Source organism: Oenanthe melanoleuca, chromosome 4A (genome assembly GCF_029582105.1).
Source record: "Oenanthe melanoleuca isolate GR-GAL-2019-014 chromosome 4A, OMel1.0, whole genome shotgun sequence".
Lineage (NCBI taxonomy): Eukaryota > Metazoa > Chordata > Aves > Passeriformes > Muscicapidae > Oenanthe > Oenanthe melanoleuca.
In genome coordinates, this window is record NC_079338.1 from 3,705,917 (window position 1) to 3,730,205 (window position 24,289).

Sequence of the window (24,289 nt, forward strand, 5' to 3'; positions counted from 1 at the left end):
GCTGGGCTTCTTCCCCAAAGTGGTCTTTGTGGATCTAGGTCAAAAGTGCTGTCACTCGGTGGGAGGAACGAGGTCCTCCTGATCAGGGGGTTCCTGTAATTCCTCCCAGACTATGCAGGCAAATCCCAGATTAACCTGACAGGGTGGGAAGAGGATTAGAAGGGCGGTTACAGAAAGCAACGGAGGACACCGGGGGCTTCAGTCAGTGTGTGCTAGGAGGGAACACCCCTCTCACAGCCCAAGGGCAGGGGAAGAAGGCTCTGTCCCCAGCACAGAAAGGAAAAGGTCAGCAGGAGCCCTGGAAGATGATGTGTATATCCACGTAGTCAAGAGACCCCTAAGGAAGACGTGGAGCTCTAAAAGAGCCAGAGCGTGCTGGGGTACGTGTGATCAGCCATGGAGGAAACCTACCTGCTGAATGTGGAGGGGGTCAAAAAGAAGATTCTGCATGGAGGCCAAGGGGAGCTGCCAAAGCTGCAGGATGGGAGCAAGGTAAATTGTCTGGGTTGTTCCTCCAGAGCCCTGGGAGAGAGAGTGGGTCTGATACCCCTGCCTATTATGGTTCACTCCAGGTCTGGGGAAGAGTGAGCCATCACAATGGGGGTCCGGGAGGGGCTGGTTTGGGCACAGGCAGCCACATTTCTCACAGTGACAGCTGGCAGTGGCCATGGCCTCACCTTGCACTGGGTCTGTTGTACCACCTCCCCCTGGTGCAGTTAGAGCTCAGCAGCCCCAGTGGGATTTCCCTTCCTGCCATGTGCCAAGCTGGAGTGAGATGTACCAATGGGTTGTTCCTGGGATATTCTCCAGCCTCTGATCACTGTGGGTTCCACCAGGTCCTGGTGCACTCTGTGAGAGCACTCTGCACTGGGTAATAAAGGGGGATCCATAGGGAGAAGCAAGCCATAGCATGGATGGATGTTAAGACATCGACCATCTGCTTACTGTCTCAAGTGGGCAAGAGGCACAATCTCCTGCTGTGGAGGGAGAGCTGCCAGCCAGATCAGCACAGTGCTGGGAGCAGGCGTGACACCACAACTGAGGTCACTGTGGCTGCTGAGGGGAGTCTCACTCTGGGCTCTCTCTGGGGCAGTTCACCTTCCACTTCCAGACGCTGAAGGATGACTTTGAGCGGACGGTGATCGATGACAGCCGGGAGGCTGGCGTGCCCATGGAGATCATCGTGGGCAAGATGTTCAAGCTGGAGATCTGGGAGACACTGCTCAGCTCCATGAGGATTGGGGAGGTGGCAGAGTTCTGGTGCGACACCATTGTGAGTGAGGGGCCCATAGATGCTCTTCCCTCTTTCCTGCAGAGCCAGGACACAGGACCATGCATCCCAGAGATGCTCTGGCCTTGTCAGGTGTACACACAGGGTGTCACTTGAGGGGCTGCCCCAGAGAAGGGGGTGCAGGCGGCCCCCAGGGCTGAGTGGGGTGCTCCCCTCCCTGCAGCACACGGGCATGTACGCCCTGGTCTCCAGGGGCATGCGGAGGATCGCAGAGGGACGGGACCCCCTGGAAGGCCAGAAGCACCGCTGTGGCATGGGCAACATGTTTGACTACCACAGCACGGGCTATGCCGACCTGGACGAGCTGCAGCGGGCGCCACAGCCTCTCATCTTCATCATGGAGCTGTTCCGGGTAAGGGGGACGGCGGGATGGCTGCCAGAGCGGGAACAGCTGGGGCAGGCCGCTCAGATCCTCCTGCTCGTGCAGGTGGAGGATCCCTCAGCCTACAAGCGTGACACCTGGGCCATGAGCAAGGAGGAGAAGCTGGCAGCAGTGCCCGTGCTGCACAGCGAGGGCAACCGCCTGGTCCTGCGCAGGGAGTTCGCACAGGCGGCCGCCAAGTACCAGGAGGCCGTCATCTGCCTCAGGAACCTGCAGGCCAAGGTGAGCAGGAGCAGCACCTCCCCAGCCCTGCCTGGGCCACACCCTGTGAGCCTTGGGTGCCCAGGAGGGGATGCACACAGCCATGTGGCCTGGGTTGCTCATGGGGCAGGAGAAGCCGTGGGAGGACGGCTGGCTGAAGCTGGAGAGCCTGGTCACGCCGCTGGTGCTCAACTACTGCCAGTGCCAGCTGGAGCTCGGCGAGTACTACGAGGTGCTGGAGCACACCACGGAGCTTCTCCAGAAGCACAACGGTACCTGTGCCCTGCATCCCACCCCTGCTGTGCCCATGGCTCCCAGGGACTCCATCCTCTGAATCCCCCACCCGTGACAACGCTCATCCTGTGTCCCTCTGCCTGTGATAGCCCCTGTGTCACCTGTGTCCCAGTTTGCCCTGCCCATGACAGTGCTCATGGCCACGATGTCCCCCCACCCAGCACACCATCCTTCCCCTTCCCACGATGACCCCTGCACTCCCTGTGCCCTGTTGCTCACAGTGGCAGTGCACAGCCCAGGTCTCCCTGCCCACCCCACACTCCACCTCCCATGTGCTTCACATCCCCCGGTCCCCAGTGTCCCCAGCCCCTGTGGCTGGTGGCCCTGTGCTGCAGGACCCCCACTGAGGGCTCTTCTCTCCTGGCAGACAATGCCAAGGCCTACTTCAAGCGGGCAAAGGCCCACGCTGCCGTGTGGAACGAGAGGGAGGCACGGGAGGACTTCCAGCGCGTGGCTCACCTCGACCCCGCCATGGCGGCCGCCGTCAAGAAGGAGCTGAAGCAGCTGGGGGAGAGGATGAGGAAGAAGCACGTGGAGGATAGGAAACGCTACCAGGGTCTCTTCCAGTCATCCCAGGGTCTGAAGGCCCGTGAGGGGCGGGAGAACAGGGATGTGGGTGATGGGGCACCTGAGGGTGAGGCTGGGGTCCGGGAGACCCCTGGGCACGGGGAGCAGGGTGCTGAGACTGAAGGGACAGAACAACCCAGGGGTCCCCAGGCAGAACAAGGGACCCCCAGGGCTGGGGGGGAAGGGGCAGCACCAGGAGAAGAAGCACGGGGAGAGCCTGTGGGAGAAGAGACAGAAAGGAAGGATAGGACAGGAGTGGGGGAAGAAGAAAACCTGGGCACCTGTGGGGCAAAGCCAGAGAGGCTGGGAACTGAGGAGGAAGATGAGAAAGAGGAGGAGAGGGAAGAGGAAGAAGAGGAGGAGAGGGAAGAGGAAGAAGAGGAGGAAGAAAAGGAAGAAAAAGAGGAGAGCACAGAGGAGAAGGTGGAGAGGAGGGCAGAGGAAGAAGATGGAAAATTGGAGGAGGAGAATGAGGAAGAGGTAGAAAAGGAAGAAAAGGAAGACAAAGGGGAGAGGGAGGAGAAGAAGGAGAGGGGAGCAGAGGAAGAAGAGAATTTAAAAGAGAGTGAAGAAGTAGAGAAGGAAGAAGAAAAGGAAGAAGAAAACAAAGAAGAGAAGAGGGAGGAGGAGGCAGTAGTGAAAGGAAAAGTGGAGGACAAAGAGAAAGAGTGTTTACCAGCAAAAATAGAAAAGCCTGAAGCAGAGCAATGTGGGGCAATAGGGGAGACAAAGGCAGCAGGGCTAGTGCAGGGGTTGGAGCAAGGGGCCAGTGGAGCAAAGGGAACTGGCACAGGGAGTGAGGCCCAGGCTCAGCCAAAGAGAGCCCCACATCTGGGTCCAGCTGAGGGGCCCCCAGGGCTGGAGGATGAAACATCTGGAGAGGCTCTGGAAGAGGGGAGCTGCAGGGATCAGGGAGCAGGCAGTGGACAAGAAAACGCTGGGGAAGGCAACATCCCCTCAGAAAGCTTCACCCCTGGGGAAGGTGAGGAATGGGGTGGAGGGGCAAAAATACCCCTGTGCCCCACAACAGCCAGAGGAGGGGATGCTGCACCCCTGGAGCAGCCCAGCAAAGAGCAGGGCTGTGCCCAGCCCTGAGCAGGGCCAGTTACCCCTGCTTGGGGGACAGCAAAGCACGGGCAGCAGGGCTCCTGTACCCTGAGAGGGAGCCCCGGGGCTGGCACTGCCCAGCAGGGACACAGGGACAGTGCTGTGTCCACCCTGCCCCGACTCCTGGGCTCCAGCGCCTTTCAGCCGGGCGCCACCGAGCTCTGCTGGCTCAGAAATAAAAGCTCTTCCCTGGCATCATGTGCTGGATTTGTTCCTGAACGTGACCAGCTTCCCTGATGCCATTCCACACCTCCCACCTTGCCCCAGAGCCTGTTGCACAGGGATGGGCAGTTTGTGCTGCTCTAGAGAGGGGGTGGGTTAAGGATGCTGTATTTCACCCCCTTAAGCTCCTGAATCTCTCCTGCATGGGTGTCCCCAAACTTCCCTGTAGTGGCACTGTGTAAGGACTTTTCCCAGCACTGCCAGCCCTTCCAGGCAGGGTGACAGCAGGTCCAGCCCAAGAATTGTCTGTCCTGGGCAGGCTTCACCATCAGCCAAGTCTGGGCAGTGGGGAGGGCCCAAGAGCCCCTGGCCTTACCTGAAGTATTCTTCACCTGAATCCCTTGTTGTGCCACAAAGGCACCATGGGCAGACTGAGGCACCCAGGCACCTCTGGGCACTGAAAACTTCATGGAGCTCCAAAGAGAAAGGAGGGAAAGAACTGCCTTGCCTGCCCAGCATCCCACTGTTGTCTGTCTCCTGCTGCTGGGGCTGAAGGGTTTCCCACAGCCAGAGTTCCTGGGTGAGAAAGGGGGACTGTCCCAGCCCTCAGGCACACACATGGCTCAAGCAGACCTTGTTGGAAGAGGATGAAGGTGGTGTTTGGGGGACATACCTGTGTCTGGGGATCCTGGAGCTCTGCTCACAGCTTCTGTTCTGCCTGGAGTGGTGTGGACAGCCAGGGTGGCACAGTGCAGGCTGTGTCCCAGCAGTCCTGCACGAGCAGTGCCAGGGTGGCACAGCAACAAGAGCTGACTCAGCTGAGATGCACGGATAGAAGAGGCCAGAACACTGATCCAGGTCTCAGTATAAATACAAATTTATTCTCTTTCCAGAGCAGAGATGCCACAAAGCAGGGAGGACAGCAGCACCACAGTACATGGTTACCAGAGCATCAGCCAGCCTGCTCCCCTCCCTGGCACATCCTGGCTCCCAAACACAGCCCAAGCTCCCAACCTGGCCACCTCTGCTCCCCACACCTGGCACTGGGACCAGCAGCTCTGTCCTTTTCCTGCCCTTTTTCTTCCTCCAGTGCCCCCAAGGCTGGATACTCCTGACCACACCCTCAGGCCAAGCCTCACTCTGCTGCTCCCCAGCTGCTCCCATCCTGCCCCTGGGATAACAGAGGGGTCCAGCTGGGTCTCACAGGCTGGCCTGTGGTCCCTCTCACCCTCAGCCTGACACAGCATGCCCAAAGCCACCCTAATGCCACCACTCTGCCCTCCTGCCACTCACCTGGCCGGGACAGGGGACAGCAAGGACAGCCACCCACGCTGCTGCCAGCAGACACTGGAGCACTACATGCTGAATACCCCTGTAAGGCTCACACTGCCTTGTCCTTGGTGTGGGCATTGCTGCCAACACCCCAGAGCCAAGCCCACAGCCCTGAGGCTGGCACCCTGCCCTGCTCACAACCTCCCTGGACAGCTCAGCAACAACAGCCCTGGCTCTGTCCTTGCAAGCCCTGTTTAAATCGGATGTTTCACCCCAGTGTGCAGCCCTGCCCTGCCCCGAGGGCTCAAGCCTCTCATCTCTCCACAACCTGTGGCTCCAGAGCACCAGGGCCATCACAGCCCCTGCTCTGGGTTACCCTGCAGCACCTGACTCTGCCTCTTTCTCGACATAACACAGCACAAGACAGCCAGCCCAAGGGACCCCTGGGGACCAGGAGCCACCACCCCCAAGCTGCCCTGCCAGCTGGCAGAACAGCCTCCCTGTCCTGCCCCATGGACCTGCTTCCAACGAGGGCCTCCAGCCCCCCAGCTCAGCCCAAAGCTGGGGACAGCAGCAGGGCAAGGAGGTGTCTGTCCTGCTGCCCACCTTGGGTCACACCAAGGTGGCCTCAGGGCTGGAGAAACCCCTCCCTGCAGAGCTGAGGCTCCCCAGGGATGGAGCTGGGTCTGGGCAGGACAGGCTCTCTGTGCCATGGCAAAGGCACAGATCCCCAGGAAACCAGGCAGGATGAAGAGCCTGCTGTGGGTCCAGCCCTGACTGAGCTCCCTCACAGCAGCCCTGAAAGCCACCACCAGCAACAGGGAAGGTGCTGCTTCCCCTGGAGCAGGAGCTGGGCTGGTCTGAAAGTGAAGGGCAGCTACACTTAAGGTATTTGAGTTCAACAGAGTGAGTCCATGAGAGTATTTAAGTACAGTATATATATATATAATATATAGAAATATATGCAAATTAAACAATAAGGCTCTGTTATAAAGACCCTCTCAATATAAGGCTACTAGCTGGGCTGAAGCTCTAACATGGACTCAATCCCTACTCCATAAACCTCACAGACTCTCTCCTGGTGGTATGTGCCTGGCTGGCCTCAGAGCCTTGGATGGCAGAGTTCAAACTATAAGGCTGGCAGCTGGTTACTATTATAAAGAGTTATTTTAAAAATTGTGTGGCCCCAGGAGTGTTTTGGTGCCCGCAGACCTGGAGGGTCCTGGGCACAAATGAGGAGTGGGATGCTGAGCTGTGCATCCCCCGAGGGCTACAGGCAAAGGCAGCAGCCTGTGTGTGCCAGGGGAGACAGGCAGTTCTCATGGCTTCAGTTCTTTCTTCTGAACCATCCCACCCAGGCTTGGGCACTGTGGCTGAGTGACCAAACCAGCCTCCTGGGGAGCCCACAGTCCCACTCCTGCATGACCTACATTCCCCTGAGATCTTCTGGAGCTGGCAAGCATCCTGCACCACCAGCTCGGAGGGAGTCTGTGTGAGGTCTGCTGCAGCACAGGGAGCATGGCAGGGAGAGAGGGGGAGGAAAGCAGCCAGGTAGCTGGTTAGGAAAAGCCTCTGGCTCACAGGAGGTGTTAGATAAGGGAGGTCATACCTGGAAGAGAAATAGACAGGTCAGGAAAACAGGACCCAGAGCCACCTGGTTAGAAGGAGGCTGCTGCAGAGCCAGGAGGAGCCTGCTCAGGGATGGCAGAAAGTGGGCAAGAGTCTGCATGGGCAGACCACCACCTTATCTTAGTGCAGAAAGCAAGAAATGTCTCCCTCTGGCAGTCTGGGAAAGAGACCAAATGCTGCTCCTGCACTGGAGCACAGAGGGAAAGAGCAGAATGACCAACACCAAAACCTACTGAGGGAGCAGAGTGCCATCCACACACACATTCCCCCAGTCTCCATCCCTGCTGGGAAGAGCCATCCAACAGCAGCCAGAAGAGCCTGAACCATTGCTTCCATCTCACCAGGCCACTGGGGCCTTGACCTCTCCTGCAGAGGGGTCTGGACAGGGATGAAGACAGAGGTGGCTCAAAGCTGTCACTGCAGGTGGTGCTAGCAGATCTGTCCATCCTCATGTGGGGTGCAGGGTCCTGAGCAGGGCAGGAGGAGCCTTGTAGCTCATCACAGGGATCTGTCTGGTCTGTGCTCTTGCCAGCTGGGATTGCCTCTCCTTGCAGGTGTGAAACCACCTCCTCCTCCTCCATTCCCAGGCCACACACCCGTCCCAGCAGCACTGCAGCAGCAAAGCTCTTGCCTGAAGCACTGTGGGTCATCAGCTGTCGCAGGGAAGCTGGGATGGGGCAGGGCTCTGTGGGGAAAGCCTCACCTGAGGGAGCAGTAAAGGAGGATTGCACTCAAGTACCTCGAGAGCTGGGGAAGGCGCTCCGCAGCTTCTCCATGATGTCTTCCAGGCACATGCTGACTTCCTGGGTTTTGGCTTCCACCTCATCTGCAGTGGGCAGGAGGGCAGGTGGGTATGGAAAGGCTCTCTGGACATCCACCTGGCTGCCAGCATCTCTGCAGCATGGCAGGGTGCAGGCAGCTCCCTGCAGCATGGGAACAAGGGAGCAGGGCCAGGAGCTCAGCCCAAGCCCAAAGCTCACCTGCAGTTTCAGTGTCAGGGGTGTTGTGCTCCTTCTCCTTTGCCTGGCTGCCTTCTGACTGATGTGGAGATGAAGCCAAGGAGGAGGCTGCTGAACCATTGCCTTCTGATTCTGCTGGAGGCTGGAATGAGAAGAGTTGCTGTCAGAAGGTTGGCATCCTCTGTCCTTGGCTTCCCCTGCTCTGCCCACCCCCTTTGCGCCACTGCCACAGCTCTGCTGTGGCAAAGCCCACCCCACCCTTGCTCTGAGGGTACCTGCAGCAGCAGCTCCCTCAGCCTGTGCAGCTGTGACTCCAGCTGCTTGTTGTGGTCCTCCAGGATCTGCATCCGTGTCTCCAGGCGGCTCTTGTGCTGCCGGAGGATTCGCGCTTCCGCCAGCAGCTCGTCGTTGCGCGGGTCTTGCACTGACTCAGGAGAGCCTGCAGCCAAGGTTGGAGACTCCACTGCCTCATCATGCTGCCACTTCAAACGTCTCAGCTCTCCCTGGAGGATCCTGCAGGACAGCCCAGGTCAGCATCCCCTCAATCCTTCATACAGACTGCTGGAGACACCCGGAGCTGCACACTGGGGGTGGCCCAAGACTCAGACAAAGCTTTGCCATTTGTGAAGCTCAAGGGCCAGGATGGTGCACTGCAGAATGGTTCTACCCCACACAGGGGCTTCACAGATATGCAACCACTTCCCAAGAGGCTGAAAACAAGGGCAGGGAAAGCATCACCTCCTCCTGAGCTGGTGTGCCCTGCCTAGACCTCACCCTGTGTGAGCAGCAACACCACTGTTCATGATGGGCTCAGGGACAAGAGAGACAGAGTGCCCTGGGCTCACTTCAACCCGTTTGGGGTTCAGGAGGGAACAGGTTCTGTGGATGTAGGAATATTTGGGGGAATAGAGTCATCTCTTCCTTGGAGAGCACACCCTCACTGAGTTTTAGTGCTCAGCTTAGCCATCCTCCAAAACTGCCCTCCCAGCATCTGCAATCCCCACCTCCAGACCCAGCAGCATCCCCTGGCTCCACTCTGAGCTCTACAAGGCTCCTCCAGTCCCTTCCCCCCTCTCAGGCTATAATCCTCACTTTCAGAGTTGCCCATGTCTGTACCTGTTTTCATCCTCTAAGTGGGCCAGGACTCTCTCCAGCTCTCCCTTGTCATCCATGTTGAGGGTTCCTGGAGCCTGCTGGCTGCCCCCAGGCTCTCTGTCAGTGATGGGGCTGGAATGGCGCAGCAGGTACTGGTCCTCGTCCCTGTTCCAGCAGGGGGAGAAACACCTTCATTAGGAAAGTCATGGGATTTGTGTGCCCTTGGGGAAGAACAGCATGGAGGGAGGCAGTTTCATAGGGGAGCTCCTGGCTGTTCCAGGCCTAGAGTTCAGAAGGGGCTCAGCATCTCTGGTAGCTGGGCGTGCCCAAGAGCCTCTCACTCAATGGCACTGGGAAGGAAAGCATTTCTGGCTAGGCATGGGTAGAGCCACAGGAGCCCTGACTCATCAGGAGGTGAGGAGAAAGGAAAGGACAACTCACAGGCTGTCATCAGGGGACAGGCTATCACTGAAGAAGGAACAATTCTGGCTTTCCATCTCTGCAAGCCTGGAGGAAAGAGAAAAAGGTTGAGATCTGATCAGAGACACCCTAAATGTCTGCTCAGTGCACCCTACTTGCAGCAGCCCCTGCAAGACTCCTCTCTGGCAGGGTCTCTCACCTGGCCTGCAGAGTCTGCCCCTCTGCACAGGCTCTAAAGAGTTATGCCTTTTTAAAAACCAAAATACACTGCTGCTCTGGGTGTAAGTCTCTAGAATAAAGAGCTGCTTCTGTGCAGTTGGATCAGCCTCCTCTCTCACAAGCAAAGGGAAGAATGTAAGAATTCCAGTTCCAGTCTAGGACCTGAGCTACAAGCACAAACTCCCTGTACCCCTTGGGTCCCCACAGAGAGGGCAGAGACACTACAATCCACAAAGCAGCAGCAGTGAGAAGCTGGCAAACAGCTCTGGTGAGGACATAGAACAGAACAAGACACTGAGAGATGTGCCTGCTGAGAATCCCTCCAGCAGCTCATGCTGGGAAGAGCAGGACATGGAGGCTGCGGCATCACTGAGACATCTGCTGTCAAATGCATGGTCTTGGCTGCCAATTTACACAGCATCAGCCACTTCCCAGGCAGGTCTGCCTGCCTCTGCAGCATGCTGGGGCAGGTGGAGAGGTCTGTGACCATACACCTGCCCCAAAGCCCCCCCACACCCATCAGCATGCTCCGTGCCCCAGCAGGACAGCAGAGCCCTGGGTGGTACCTGCTGGCAAAGTGCTCGATCCTGGAGTGTGTGTCAGCATGTGGTAACATCGGGGAGGAGGCTGGGCTGCAAGAGATGCACACGGATCAGCAGGGCCTGCCAGAGACTGATCTCACCTGGCTGGGAAGAGCCAGGGAGACTGAAACCTCTGTGCCTTCCAGAACAAGGTGTCAGATCACCCCCAGAGCAAGTGCTCCCCCAGCCCTCCCCCAGGAGCCCTGGAGAGCTGAGATGCTCTTTCCACCCACAGAACCCATGTCTCATTCTGGGCCAAAAGACAGCCCAGGGCACAGCCAACTCACGTCTCAGAGCAGTCAGCCTCCAGCACGGACTGGACGGGCAGGTACCCTCTCTGGGGGTGCTTGCTGAAGTACTGCTTGGACCGAAACTTGTTCTTCAGCGTCGTGGCAAAGTCTCTCATGTTCTCACTGGATGTGGTCTGCACAGACACAAATATGACAAAGGTGATGTTTAACGAAAAGTGGGGGAGCACAGCTCAGCACCCACAAAAAGATATCCCCTTGGGCTGGGCATGATCTCTGTGGGGGAAGAGGCAGATAAAACTGAGGAAGGTGCCCAGGTGATCAAAAATCATCCAAAAATCACCCCAAACTCATCAGAATTTCACCCAAGTTTCACCCAAATTTCTCCCAGGTATGCCCAGGTGTCACCTGAGCTTCTCGAGGTGTTCAAAACCCCCTCAAACCCCATCCAGGTGTCAGCACAGGTGATCCAGGTAATGAAAAAAACACCAAAAAGCCACCAAAAATTATCAGAATTTCACCTGAATTCCATCTGAAGCAAAGAGGGCACACAGCAGCTCTGTGAGCCTGTCATGGGGCCTGGCACACGGGGACCATGAATCCTGCTCACCATAAGCCCCAGAACAGCAGGGACACAGGCAGCCCCCAGCATGCAGAGGGTACAAAACTAGACAAGGGATCCACTTGTGGAGCTGCACCAGTCTAAACACCACAAGGCTGCTGCCATCAGTGGGCCCTGCTCTGAGCCAGGGCCCTCCCAGCCCAGCCCAGCTCCGTACCGGGGTGTAGTACTCCATGATGGGGTAGTGCAGCTTGTTGCCCTTGCTGGCTCGCCCGGTGAGGAAGCAGGTCTGGCAGATATCCACATTGAACTGCTTCAGGCTCCGATACCTGGGGAGGTCAAGAGGCCATAGGGAAGCAGTGGAAGTCATCAAAACACGTGTTTAAAGCCCCAGAAGAGCTCAGTGGAGGGGACAGAGGTGGCCTATGTTGCCCTAACACCCCAGTGAACCCACAGTGAAGTCCCCAGAAGAGCACTCTGCTCCTGCCCCTTAGCTGGCACCTGCTCTGCCCTGCCAGAAACACTGCTGGCTGCAGAGCTCCAGGCTCCCCCAAGAGCACAGAGCAAACTTAGCTCTCTCCTGCAGGACACCATGCACTCCCCTTGGCACCACAGTCCCATATGACACCCTGTCTTGGGCTGCAATATAGGATGTGGCCAGAAATGTGTATTCTGTCACCATCTGTTGAAGCTGGGTGGGGCAGTGACCCTGATCTCCTGGCACATATTATCTGCTCATGGGCCATCTTTAAGACAAGATGGGGCAATCATCTTTATCTTTCCCACAGCCCATCCTCCCTCCAGGAGATATCATCTGCTGCTGGGCCATTGAGTCCCAGTGCACGGCTGATAAAATTACATCATCCCACTGGAAGATGGTCCAGCCAGGGAGAGGAGCCAAGCCTTTCCTACCTGGATAAAAGCTGAGACTTTGGACAGCAAAATACCTTCTTCCCACTGGATTCCAGAGGAATCCCTGGATACATCACCCCTGGATCTTCAGAGGAAAACTGCACCTTCTATAGGAGCACTGCTCCAGCTGAACCAGATCTGCCACTGCAGGAGGATGCAGCCACCATTGAATGGGACTGTGCCAACACCCTGACTGACTGACGGGTGTCAGCTTGGATTCTGACTCTGGCAGGGTTGGGATTGTTCTTTGTAATACTGCATTTCTATTTTAATTTTCCTAGTAAATAACTGTTATTCCTAATTCCCACCTCTTTGCCTGAGAGCCCCTTAATTTCAAAATTATAATAATAATTTGGAGGGAGGGAGTTCACGTTCCCCATTTCAAAGAGAAGCTCCTGCCTTTATTGGCAGACAGCTGTCCCTAAGCCAGGACACAGCCCTTACCTGAACCCCTTGATGGGGCACTGCCGGCACACGGAGCACTTGGTCTGGTGCTTCACCTGCTCGGCCATGGTCACCCGGTGCAGCACCGCCAGCCACACCATGGACTGTGGCTCCAGGTTGGCCCACTCCAGGAACTGGGACACCTCGATGGCAGACTTCCCATTGCTCTGGGGAGGGAGAGGCAGGGCTGCTCAGAGCTGCCGTGGGCGCAGACCCCAGCACGGTGCTGCAGAGGGGTGGGGGCCGTGCCCCGCACTCACGAAGCGGAAGCAGCTGCGGATGCTGGGCTCCACGTTGCTGCCCCCGAACGCTGCCACCTCCCCCAGCTGGCGTGGCACCTGGATGGCCTCGTGGAGCAGCACGCCGAGGTGCCGCTGGTCACACAGTCCCCCGGCGTTGGCCACTTGGCTGAAGAGATCTGCGGGCACGGCAGACACAGCTGGCACCCCGGCACCAGGGGAGCAGCGTGTGGGTCACACCAGGGACCCTGCTGAGTGCTACAAGGTCTCTTAAAGCTGAACAGTCCAATAGAGAAATAACTCCTATGTTATTTACACTTTTAACCCAATAACTAAATTTCCGTGACCCTCAGTGCAGCACTAACTGTCCAACCAAAAACTACTACCTGAAACCATGAAGGAGAAGGAAGATGAGCACCAAAAGAGACACCACCCAAATTCCTCCATCTTGTCCCATACCTATTACTATATTACAAAAACCTCACATTTAAAACCCTTCATCATGTGAAAACACACACTTCTGTTTAACTACACACCCGTGATTTTAACTCCAACACTCAAATTTGGAAACCTTCTTCAAGATCTGAGGTCAAAAGCAGTGTTCTCCAGGGGGTCAGTGCCAGAAAGCACAGAAAGTTCAAAAAACCCAGGTTTCTGGGATCCAACAGACCTCCTCCAACAGAGACCAGAAAAACCTTAGCTGTGATTAAATAACCCTCACCAGTATCCTTCCAGCTCCTAATAACCAGTTTAGTGTCTTTTTCAGACAGGGGTTACATACATCATTTATTAAACAGCCCCAGCTAGCCTGTCCTCTATGAATCAGCCCAATCCCTTTATTTAACCCCTTGGTACTCCCTATGCTACATAACATTCCCCTCCACAATATTCCATGGTTAAACTGCAGTGAGGAAAGCTATTTGCATGAAACCTACTTCCCCTCAGCCATGCACCCCCTGGTATTTTCTTTCTGGAAAGCATTAGATAATTTTCCTGTGTGCCTTCTCTGCACTGATCCTTTCAGTGCCATGCAAGTGACATCACTGCAGCACCAGTCTACAAAAACACCTCCTGATTTTGGTGGCGTAGGCCCAGGGAGGGAGGGAGAGGTGATGATGCAAGCAGCTTAGTCACTGCAGGGAAGCTGTTTCTTTGCTCTTCCTGGGCAAAGAAGGTCTAAGCTAGGAAACAAAACCACTCCTGCTTTCCGGAGGTGAATTCACACCAGGCTGTAGGGGAGGGAGACCAGGGACTCACACTGGAACTTCTCCTTGACCTCTGTCCCGCACAGACACGCGATGCCCGTCTTGAAGGAGAGAGCCCTCATCTTCCCGCTGCGGCCACTGCAAGATATTGCACAGGCTGGCAAATGTCTCAGAGTGTGTTTTTTTGGCAGGGGGATCATCAAGGCCCCAGCACACAGCAGGCACACACCTCCCTCCCTATCAGCCAGAAGCTTTCTGCAGCGCTGCCAGCTGGAAGAGCAGCACGGAGCTTTCCTCCCAAGCGTGGCAGCCCCACAGCTGGGGCACTCTTAGGGACAGGTACCTGTCAAAGACATTCAGCAGCCAGTTGAGGCTCATGTCCACACAGAGGGGCACATTGACCAGGATGCCCCTCTCCTCCTCCAGCCGCTCGTACAGGGCGGTCAGGCAGTGGATGACCTCCACCACGTCCATCGCCCGGTCGCTGGGCTGCAGGTCGTGCTCATTGAAGATCTCCAAAGCCGTGGCCAGGGTGACCATGTCCACTGCACAGAAAGTACAGGCAGGATCAGAGGGAAAGAGGGGAAATGAGAGAGAAAATGAGAACCAAGAGGAGAGAGATGCAGTCCTGCCCTAAGCTGGGGCAGTGTTAGTCCTACAGTGTTGGGAAAGATGCTGGTAGGGTGGCTGCAGCTCCTAGAATTTCTCTTCTGCCTGTAAACCTCTCCCAAAATACCACATCTCCACCCTGAGCCACCATTCTCTGTGACCTTCCTTCCTCATGGCCATGAAAATGCTACCCATGGAAGGCTCTGTGCAGAGCCTAGTGCTGACCTCAGTGCTGACCTCTCTGCACGTGCCAGGTCCCTGTGGGGCTGCGGGCACAGACCCACACAGACCCTACAAGCAACTGCCCAGAGATGGATCAGTCCTGTCTCCAGCTCTGACAGAGTGAGGGAGTTAAGGCATAAGCCCAAAACAGGGCTAGGACAGCATGAGCTGCCCTGGCTGCTCTGCTTTCACATTTCTGTGGCTGCAGGTTGTACGTGCTACCGTGTTAGCAACCAGCAATATTTCTTTCCCCTAAGTCTTTCCATCTTTGAGACCATTTATATTCACAGTACTCAGGGGACTGTGTGCCTTTTCCATGCTTTAACTTCACTCTGTGGAAAAATCCTCCCTTCTCCTGTCAAAGCTGCTACACTTGCACTGGGAAGCCCCAGTTCCTGTGCCAGGGAGTATCGCTCCTGCCCACCCTCGTGTCCACACTGCCCACGGCTGCATATGGCTCTGATCTATCCCTCACTGCCTCTTTCCTACACAGCCACTCCACCAAACTTCTCATTATGGGAAAGATGCCTTGGCAACCTCCTTGCCCTTTTCTCAACTATACCTTGAATAAGGAGCACTTATTCAAGTCATTTCTGGGGTGGAAAGAGGGTGACAGTGCAGTATGTGAGATGCAAGAGATGCACAACCAAAGATGCACAAGCAGCACACAGGAGGGCTCTCCTTTGCTCTTCACCCTTGTTTCTTCCCCACACCTTCCCTGCTGCTGTATGGACCTCTAAGAGGGTAGCCAAAGTCAGCTGCTGCTTTCTTCCATTTGCACTACATCATCCCTGAATGTCCCTAGGTACAGGACAGCCTGATCACCACAGTGGTATGAAAATGCTCCACATCCAGGGTTTGACTCCCTTGAGAAGCCAACCTCCTCTCACCCTGGCTCCTTGCCTTCTTCCAGCCCCTTCACAGGATGTCAAGGAGCAAAGGTCTGCCTGGGACACCACTGCTGCCTGGCTGTACCTCCTCCCCTTCATGAACAATTAATTCAGGAGGAGGATTTCCCTCAGCTTGCTGCTGCTTGATTTTGACAGAGCCTTAGGTGAGAGGCTTTGTCAAAAGCTCTGAGCAGCCAAGGATGCTGCATCCATGAGATTCCCATCTGCTTGCCAGTTCTACCAGAAACTCCTCAGCAGTTTCCAGGGAGCAGCTACCTCTTGGAGAGATGTTTGAACTCCTGCTGTGTCATATCCACCTGGCTATTAATCCTCCAGTTTCCACCATAAGTGCAGAAGTCAGGTTTATTGGCTCCCTTCCTCCTCTTTAAGCAGTGAAGCCTTCTCTGTCCCTGCCAGTGAGAGAAGCTGGTTTCATGTCTCAGTTACATCCACACCTTCTCCATGCTCCTTTGGGGCTCCTGCCTGATCCCACAGCTTTGTAACCCTGAGTTGGACCACTTTGTTCTCACACCCCTTGGGATAAGACCTGCCCTTGGGTCATTTCCACCCAAGCCTGTAAAGAAAGGCGCTGACACAGGCTGGTGGATTTGCTCAGCTTCCCAGGCTGATCTTCCTTATTTCTCGCCTCAGCTACCTGTCCCCTGGTGCCTCCTGCCTTTGATGTGCTGATAAAAGCCTGTGTTAGTTTAATGCCTTCACTGAGGGAGAGCCAGCAGGAGGGAAACCCTTCCCACACTCACATCGAAGGGCTTTCTGCACCCGCCGCAGCTTCATGGCCGTTCGATACGCCGAGAACTTGATGTTGTTCAAATCCGCTGCAGTGACACAGGAAAGCAAGAACAAAACCACAGCACAACATCCTTATCTCCAGGGCAGGAAGCAGCAGCTGCAGCTCTCAGACCCCAGCCTCAGCAGAGCCTGGCACTGCTTTGGGGGATCCTGTGCCACAGCAGGGAGCAGGGGGCCTGGGGGAATCCCACATGCACCCCACACTGCAAAAAGGCAATTATTACACAAGTGGTTCTGTGACAGCCTCCTTACCCAGCGTCTGGTACAGCTCTGTCATCTTTGGGTGGTCCCAGCACGTTGTCTGGGCCTGGTGGCTGGAAGCAAAATAGACCAAGAGTCAATCTGGTAACCTAAAGCTGCCATGAAAGATTAAAAAAACAACCTGACCAGTGCTGGGAGCAAGTGTTTCAGTGTCAGCAGACACTGCTGCAACCCACTGAGCACACTCCCCAGCCACAGCAGCATGGAGGATGCCCACAGCAGGATATCCCCACTTGCTGCCAGCCCCTTCCCCTTCCAACTGGGGCTTCCCTTCATCTTGGGCATCCCAGCAGGCAGGGAAAGCCTGGATCTGCCAGCCTGAGGAAGACCTGCTTCCCTGGAGGTGATTTCTCACTCCAGTCTGTTCAATTGGTGCCCAATTCCTGATCCCACCAGGCCAGAGAAGACCTGGGGCTGTGACTGGGAACACTCACTTGATGTAGTATGGCACTTTGTTGGGGGAAATGGCTCGCTCCCAGGGGACCTGGACAGAGGCTGCAAGGAGAGAAATACGTGTCAGATCAACACCAAATGCTCCTCTAAGCTGGTGCTATTTCTGATGCCAGCCCAGCAGGACTGTGCCAACAGGTGGTTGCCTCTGAAAAGGCTTTGGTCTTCCCAAATCACCAGCTGGAGGTGTTGGTGCAGGCAAGGGGATACTGCCAAAAAAGGCTCAAGGCTGCTGGTCTTAGAGACATCTTGCCTCTCAAGAGGCAAGGAACTTTGCATCTGGCTGAGCTCAGAACTCAGGGAGAGACATTTCCTGACACTTTTGATAATGCCCAAGGGAACCTTGTGGTCACCAGTGGGCAGGGCTCACAGCAGATGAGATCTGGGCACACAGACACAGCACTGCCTGTTATGACCAGGCTGAGACACCCAAAGCATCTGTTGTTCCTGTTATTCCTGCTCTGTGTGCCAGCTGCAGTATCTTGGGAAGATGAGGATTCATCCCACACCAGCTGCCTGCCACCCTATATTATATAGAGGGTGGAAGCCATGGCATGACCCTCAGTCATTTTCCTTTTTCACAGGTAGCATATCAATTCCAGCAACTTCCTTTCAGACAGGAGTACACAGTCTGCAGAGAAGCACAGGCAAACAAATCCAGAGACTCTGCAGGGCTCAGCACTTCCAAGGATGGGCCCCAGGCTCTGGAGCACAACCTGCTGCCCACCCTTTGCAGGTCTGAGAGCTGTCAGCCAACAGCTCTGATCTGTAAAAATAGCATCCCTCTGCCTTGCCACATGAATGAAAACCTCCTGAAAAGGCACATTTTTAGCCTCCAAATAACTAACACGGGGTATGAGGGACTGCCTTTTCCTGCCATCTCTTGTCTTGCTCTGAGGCTGGAAGCAGCCCCAGTGTCCCCTGGAGCTGCTGCTGTGAGTGTCACAGCTCTGTGCTCTGGAGGGAAGCCACATCACATCCCACCCTTGGTCCCACAAGGTGAGGTAGCACAATATTAATTTTGGAGATGCCTCCTGCTTTGGCTCCCGTGCACCAGGCACCAGCCTGGGCACTCTTCCAGCCTCGTGCATGGCTCTGGGCTCAGCAACAAGACTTTGCACCCTGTTTTCCTGTGCCACTGCTGCAGAGGCAGCCTTGTGGCAGAAGCCAGGGGGACCCACTCACGTACAGGAGAGGAAGTGCTGGGAGCCCGGTCCAAAGTCCCGATGGGCATCCTGGAGCTGCTTCAGGCGTTCGTTTATGGAGGCCTGGAGAAATGAAAAATCACTCACTGGCAGTCCAACAGGCATTTTGGATTGAGGACCCATTCAGGGAAGCTTGTGGGTGGACTCAGACATGCCCCAGCACACAGATGCTCTTCTTTCCTCTCCTATCTTGGTGTTTGTGTCCTCCTCCAGCCTGCTAAACCCTCTCCACCTCCTCCCACAGGCTGAGGCAGCACAGCCACATCTCCAGCTCACCTGTATCCACACTCCCACAGACATCAAAACAGTCACAGCTGGTACTGACCCCCTCCACCAACACATCCTGATTTTCCCTTTGTTCCTCCCACTGCCTTTTCCTGACAAAGATCTGCAGATTTACCAGACTCTTTCCTCACACTGAACTGATGCTCCTCTCTTCTAGGAGCACCAGCTATAACATCCTGCTGTGCCAATCCTTACTTTATCACCCTTGAAGCTCAGCAGTGCCAGCCCTCCCCAGCATCCTGCTCATGGTTTATTTGCAGTGTTTTGCTCCTGACTCCTTCCCACCTGCAGCTGTTTCCAGCGGGTGTTGATCTGCTCCAGGGTGCGGGAATTCTCCATGCACAGGTGAACATCTGAGATGGCAAGCTGGTGTGCAAGATCATTGACCACTTTCACCCCATCCTTCATGGGGGAGAGCTCCTCTTTGAACAGCTGGAGTCCAATGCCCAGGGAAACAGGCACAGAGCAGGGGAAGAAGAAAAATAAGCAGGTGAGTAGCCAGGACTTGGATCTTTTTCCTTTGCTGCAAGCAAGGGTGGGCTAGTGGCTGCCAAGCCACTGCTGACTAACCCTCCCACAGGGTATCTTAGCAGAGGAAAGAATACCCAAACTAACCAGGCTGCAGATTACTCCTGATAAATGAAAAGGGGACAATGACTCAACTATGATGAGCCACTGTACCTGTGTCAGGTACAGTGACAAGGTGCCCAGTATGGCCAGCTGCTCAGGACACTGCTGGCCAAAACCCCCCTCACAGAGCAGGGGGGCTGTGGGAAGGAGGCCCTGGCCTTGAGATCCCAGATATTGAGACTGAGCAGTCCATGGGAGCAGCTCTGTCCTCCTGGGAAGCAGAATTTCATCACCTCCATGGCCAAGGCTGGAGCCTTCTCAGAGCCAGAAGTGTTGGATCCCAGGAACCTGAGTTTTTGACCTTTCTGTGCTGTCTGGCATTGACCCCCTGGGGAACACTGCTTTTGACCTGAGGCCTTGGAGAATGCTTCCAAATTTGAGTGATGGAGTTAAAATCACGGGTGTGTAGTTAAATAGGAGTGTGCTTTCATAGGGTGAAGGGTTTTAAATGTAAGGTTTTTATAAATATAGGAATAGGTATGGGACAAGATGGAGGAATTTGGGTGGTGTCTCTTTCTGTGCTCATCTTCCTTCTCCCTCATGGTTTCAAGTAGTAGTTTCTGGTTGGACAGTTAGTGCTGCACTGAGGGTCATGGGAATTTGGTTATTGAGTTAAAAGTATAAATAATATAGGTGTTATTTCTCTATTGGACTGTTCAGCTTTAATAGACCTTGTAGCAGCTGGATTCATCTCCATTTTGCTCGCTTCTAGCTGCTGGCTAGAAGTGTTGCAGAACTTTCTTTATTTTAATAAGATTTAATAAACAACCAAGCCCTAACACAAGAAAACCATTTCCTTAGTGTGTGTTTTTTAATCCTAGCTGTAAGTGAAACTCCAAACAAACCACTAACTAAGTGGTGCAAACCAGCACCACCTTTACAGCAGTACCTTGGTTGACTGGATGTGCTCGGGCAGGGAGTCAATGAAGAGATCCCCGATGGGCTCCCAGGTCTCCCGCACGCTTTCAGCCTGGTCCAGGGTGGTGCTGAGCTCCTCCATAGCCCCTTTAATCTCCAGCAGCTGCTCCAGGGTGCGCTCAATGTGGCGGTGCTGGTCCACGCAGCGGGCCGTGAGCTTCTCCCACAGCTCGCTGGCCACGTTGGCCTGCTTCCACACGAAGCGGCTGATGTTCTGGATCCGGTGCCGGGGAGACACATCTGAGCAGGAAAAAGGGGGAACAGGCAGCCAAAATGAGAGCCCAGCTCAGAGGAGAGGGGGCAAGGGATGGAGGGAGGACTGGGAAATGAGAGAGAGAAAAATCTAGGGAAAACGGGAAAAAGGGAAGGAAAACAATAATAGTATCCATCTCTGCACCAGCTCCTCTAGGTATCCAGCCTCTCTGTCCTCACAGCAGAAGCTGTGCTGCCTTTTAAAAATCTGCCCCAGAGCACATCTGGTGCTGCCTCATGAGGTGCCCCCATCATGGGCTGCACCCAAAGCCTGTGCCTTTTCCTGTGCCAGTGACACTGCTCTGTGCCAGCCTGACCCTTGGCCAAAGGACTGGGCACGGTGGCGTGAGGGAGAGCACTGATGTGCCACAGCAGCCACCTCCACTCCACCCAGGAGGAGCTCTGAAACCAGAGAACAAAAAAAAACCGGGAGCTTCACAGACCTTTGCTTTCCAAAGTTGGTTCTTCTAATTCCTCAAATGGGTGCTGGGAAAGGAAAGCCTGTGCTGACTCCAGGACAGAGTAAATGTATGGTCCCCGAGACTTCACTTCTTCCATGAAAGCCTGGAGGGCAGATCACAGAGATGAGACAGCAGGCTGACACAGAAAGATGTGTCCTGGCTGCCCCCTTGCCAAATGCTGCAGTGATTTATTCACCCCAAGGCCCAAACTTCACTAGAGGTGATGCCTTAAAACTTTTATATTTTTCAGATTCTGTACTGCATTGATGTGTGACTCTGAACTTCATATAAAGTTAGCAAGTTCTCTTCACAGCTCAGTCACACAAAATAATCCTTTTCCAGCCCCAGAACCAAGGACACCACTGCAGCTTCAGCCCCAAAAAGTGCAAACAGCAGCGAATTTAGGAGAGCAATCTGGGAAGATGGGACTGCAGAACCTGGATCTGGAATTGGACAATTAACCCCAATATGGAAATGGACCAAAACTTACAAAAGTGTGAAAACTTGTGACCCACAGTCCACCTTGGGTGGAACCACAGCCAGGATCTTGTACTAACCAAGGTGAATCCTTTGAAGGCTTTTTGATAAATCCCTACTTTATTCCTTTAACACTGTCCAGCCTCTGTTCCAGGTAGCCTCTCCAGGCAGCAGAGGCACAGAGAGAAGTCAGTGTTAAGTAAAGTATTTTTGCAGTTCAGGGAAGGAATGCCCACATGCCAGAAGGTGGCTCCTGCAGAGGTTTGGCCTGCAGCTTTGCTGGAGTGGGGAGAAAGAGCAGCAAGCCCAGAATGGTGTGTTGAGCCAGGGCTGCACAAGAGGAGCTGTTTTATTTATGGTGCTTCCAGAGGCACTGCTTGGAGATGCTCTTCACTCGTGCAGTGAGAGCATGGCCACGCTAACAATCCTCCCAGCAGCTGCTCAGCAACAGGTCCAGCTGCTGCAGGAGCAAGGAGAGGAACAGCAGGATGCCCCAAAGCAGCACATCTGCCAGGAAGACTTCACAGGCACACTGGTCTGGTGTGTCCTCTCCTCCCCTCCAACCTCAGCTCCCACACCAGTGCTGTCTGCTGGATGGGCTGTCTGTGCACCAGGGAAGCTCCAGCAAGGATGAGGGATAGTAGCAGTAAACATTTTATTTTTGTTTTCAAGGTAAAAAAAACTAAAGCCCAACAGCCACTGGCAGTGAGAAGAAAATACTGTGAACATGGGAGCAGGAAACTCTGATCTGTCTGGATGTACCACAGTTTCAGATATGATGATAAAGTGTTCCTGCAGGCATCACTCATGTCCCAGCCACAGGATTGCCCCTAGACCAAGCAGCCTTCCCAGGCTCCAGGACCCCAAAAACCAGAGCCAGTGAGAGGTAGGATGTAGGGAAGCCCCTACAAAGGACAGAGTTCACTGGTGACTCGAGGCTGTAATGTGTGTTTTGTCTAAAACCAGCTGGGCTCTGCCTTTCCTCAGGAAGCAGATGGACACGCTCAAGGCCTGGCTGTGGCATGGGCAGTGACAGGAGGCAGGGGTCCCAGCAGGGCTGCCCACCCCAGGGCAGGCACAGGCACAGGACAGGAACGCACCGCGTGTGTCTCCTTCTCCTGCTGCACCAGGAGAACATCCCCCCGCAGGGGCAGCTGCGCCGACAGCTCCTCATCCTTCTGCCCCAGCCAGTCAATGATCTCCTGCAGAGGCACCTGCAGCTTCCCACTGTGGTCAGAGAAGGCCTCCAGCCGAGCCCTGGCACGAGAGCAAGGACAGTGAGATGACAGACAGACAGACAGACAGGAGAGGAGCAGGCTCCCTGAGGAGGGGAAGCACAGCACCATGGCTGGGTGCTGACCCCCAGGAGCTCCTCAGGGACTGGCAGCACCCCTTAGCATGGGCTGTGCAAGACCCCCAGCCAGCAGAGAGGTCCCACTGCCAGGTGGGGTGAGGCATGGAGGCACTGGGGACAAGAAGTAGAAGCTGCTCCTCACCCTGGAGCCAGAGCAGAGGACAGTCATCCTGTGTTTGCCTGTGGGTCAGAACTGCTCTGGCTAGCAAGGGGGGCTTGGAATGGCATTTATATGTCTGGGCAGCTTCCAGGAGCCTTGGATTAAGGCAGGAGACAATTAACACGCCCCAGTTAAGCCCTCTGTCATGCTGGCTGTGGAGCTGCAAACTCTGAGGGTCTGGAAGGCATGTTCCCCTCACCCAGTGGAGAGGGCTCCCAGCAAAGGGACAGGCACAGAGGAGGTGGAGGCAAAGCCATGGGGCAAAAAGGGACAACTGTAGAGTTGGGAGAGAATAGAAAGAGCAGCAGAAAGCAAGCAGGAGGGAAGGAGAGGAGGGAGGAGAGGATGGGATGGGTAGAAACGGAGGAGATGCTTTCCAGCAAAAGGAGATTCAAAAGTCTGTGAACCAGAGGGGGAGCTGAGCCAAGGTCACTGTGAATTCATGTGGCTCATCAAGCAAAAAAGTTCAAAACCCTCCTGACAATCACAAGCAGCAGGCAAGGCTGGAAGGCCAGGCCAGCCTGGAGCTTGCTCCAGGCAGGACTCTTACCGAAGGCTGTGGGACTTTTTTTTGATCTCGTTCCAGCAAAGATTCATCTCCAGAGGGGCCTGGGGCCCGGCAGCACCGCTTGGAGCCCGGGGGGTCACACACGAAGGTCCTGCACCATCCTGTGAGGCTTCAACCTGGGCAGAAACAGAACCAGCTGCATCCAGAGATTGCTGCCTGCTGCTTTGGGAACTTGCTGGGGACACCCACCCTGCTCTGCCCTAACCCTGACTGGCTCTTCAGCTCTCAAGGGGGCTGCACTGGTCTGTTAGCAGCTCCCAGGGAACTCCTGGCTGTCTCTGGAAGAAGGATGCAGTGCCAGCTCCAGCAGCACTAAGAGCAAAGGTTAAAGGGAGGGCTTACTGCACATCTCCTGCTCTCCTCAGTTATCCAGCAATGAGCTTATCTCACTGAGAGCTGTTAAGGCAGAGCTGGTCCTTATGTGTCACACTGCCTGCAGGGCTAATGATGATTTTTCCCATGTTATACAGAGCTGCTGTGCTTTGAGAGGAGGCTGATCCTGCTGTTCCTAGGGACCAAGGGGATCTGCCAACATCCTTTTTGCCATCCCCAATGCTGAGACTTGCCACCTGCTCCTCTACAGAGGCTCCAGGATATTCCCTGCCTGCATGGCAAATCTGAGAATCCACTTCTCCTCCACAGATGCTGCTTCTCCTCCGCAGCTCTCCAGAATGAGCAGCCGTGGGAAGGGTGCTGCAAAGGGCCATGGAGGGAAGACAGCTGATCCTAACCCAGCCCCACAAGGAAAGCACATCCAGCTGGGAAAACTGGGTTCAGATCCCTGGACAACAAATTCTTGTTGAAATCCTCTCCTGAGCCTTTAGCACTGTATCATGCCCCTGCTCACAATGCACTTTGCTGCACATGCTGGTGACAACAACACACAGGAGCAGAAGCCCCTCACACAGAGCTCAGTGAGAGGGGATTTTTCTCTCCAAAAATCACAGT

At 55.1% G+C, this 24,289-nt stretch overlaps 2 protein-coding genes across 2 annotated transcripts in view; one reads left to right on the forward strand and one right to left on the reverse strand.

The window, feature by feature from the left end:
- The first annotated feature begins 396 nt into the window (after positions 1–396).
- On the forward strand, positions 397–5,119 carry LOC130253307 (aryl-hydrocarbon-interacting protein-like 1). The gene is made up of 7 exons (XM_056491796.1): positions 397–492; positions 1,094–1,273; positions 1,455–1,643; positions 1,719–1,895; positions 2,005–2,146; positions 2,536–3,037; positions 5,095–5,119. The coding sequence occupies exons 1-7, from the start codon at positions 397–399 to the stop codon at positions 5,117–5,119; spliced, it is 1,311 nt and encodes a 436-aa protein (XP_056347771.1).
- DRP2 (dystrophin related protein 2) overlaps positions 4,867–24,289 on the reverse strand; it is a 30,308-nt gene continuing 10,885 nt past the window's right edge. The window contains exons 3-24 of the mRNA XM_056491341.1: positions 23,324–23,457; positions 22,360–22,516; positions 20,765–20,885; positions 20,041–20,309; positions 18,807–18,953; positions 18,221–18,299; positions 17,016–17,076; positions 16,573–16,634; positions 16,272–16,346; positions 14,133–14,334; positions 13,842–13,927; positions 12,606–12,763; positions 12,346–12,512; positions 11,207–11,318; positions 10,467–10,603; positions 10,165–10,230; positions 9,401–9,466; positions 8,981–9,124; positions 8,140–8,377; positions 7,886–8,006; positions 7,645–7,731; positions 4,867–6,885 (exon numbers count right to left, since the gene is read on the reverse strand). Coding sequence (XP_056347316.1) covers positions 6,866–6,885; positions 7,645–7,731; positions 7,886–8,006; positions 8,140–8,377; positions 8,981–9,124; positions 9,401–9,466; positions 10,165–10,230; positions 10,467–10,603; positions 11,207–11,318; positions 12,346–12,512; positions 12,606–12,763; positions 13,842–13,927; positions 14,133–14,334; positions 16,272–16,346; positions 16,573–16,634; positions 17,016–17,076; positions 18,221–18,299; positions 18,807–18,953; positions 20,041–20,309; positions 20,765–20,885; positions 22,360–22,516; positions 23,324–23,457 — 2,709 coding nt within the window. The 3' untranslated portion in view covers positions 4,867–6,865. The remainder of the gene's footprint in view (positions 6,886–7,644; positions 7,732–7,885; positions 8,007–8,139; positions 8,378–8,980; positions 9,125–9,400; positions 9,467–10,164; positions 10,231–10,466; positions 10,604–11,206; positions 11,319–12,345; positions 12,513–12,605; positions 12,764–13,841; positions 13,928–14,132; positions 14,335–16,271; positions 16,347–16,572; positions 16,635–17,015; positions 17,077–18,220; positions 18,300–18,806; positions 18,954–20,040; positions 20,310–20,764; positions 20,886–22,359; positions 22,517–23,323; positions 23,458–24,289) is intronic.

Coding starts and splice junctions, on each gene's coding strand:
- LOC130253307 (XM_056491796.1), top strand. CDS start 397: ATGGAGGAAACCTACCTGCTGAATGTGGAGGGGGTCAAAAAGAAGATT. Junction 493..1,093: donor AGCTGCAGGATGGGAGCAAG/GTAAATTGTCTG, acceptor TCTCTGGGGCAG/TTCACCTTCCACTTCCAGAC. Junction 1,644..1,718: donor TCATCATGGAGCTGTTCCGG/GTAAGGGGGACG, acceptor CTGCTCGTGCAG/GTGGAGGATCCCTCAGCCTA.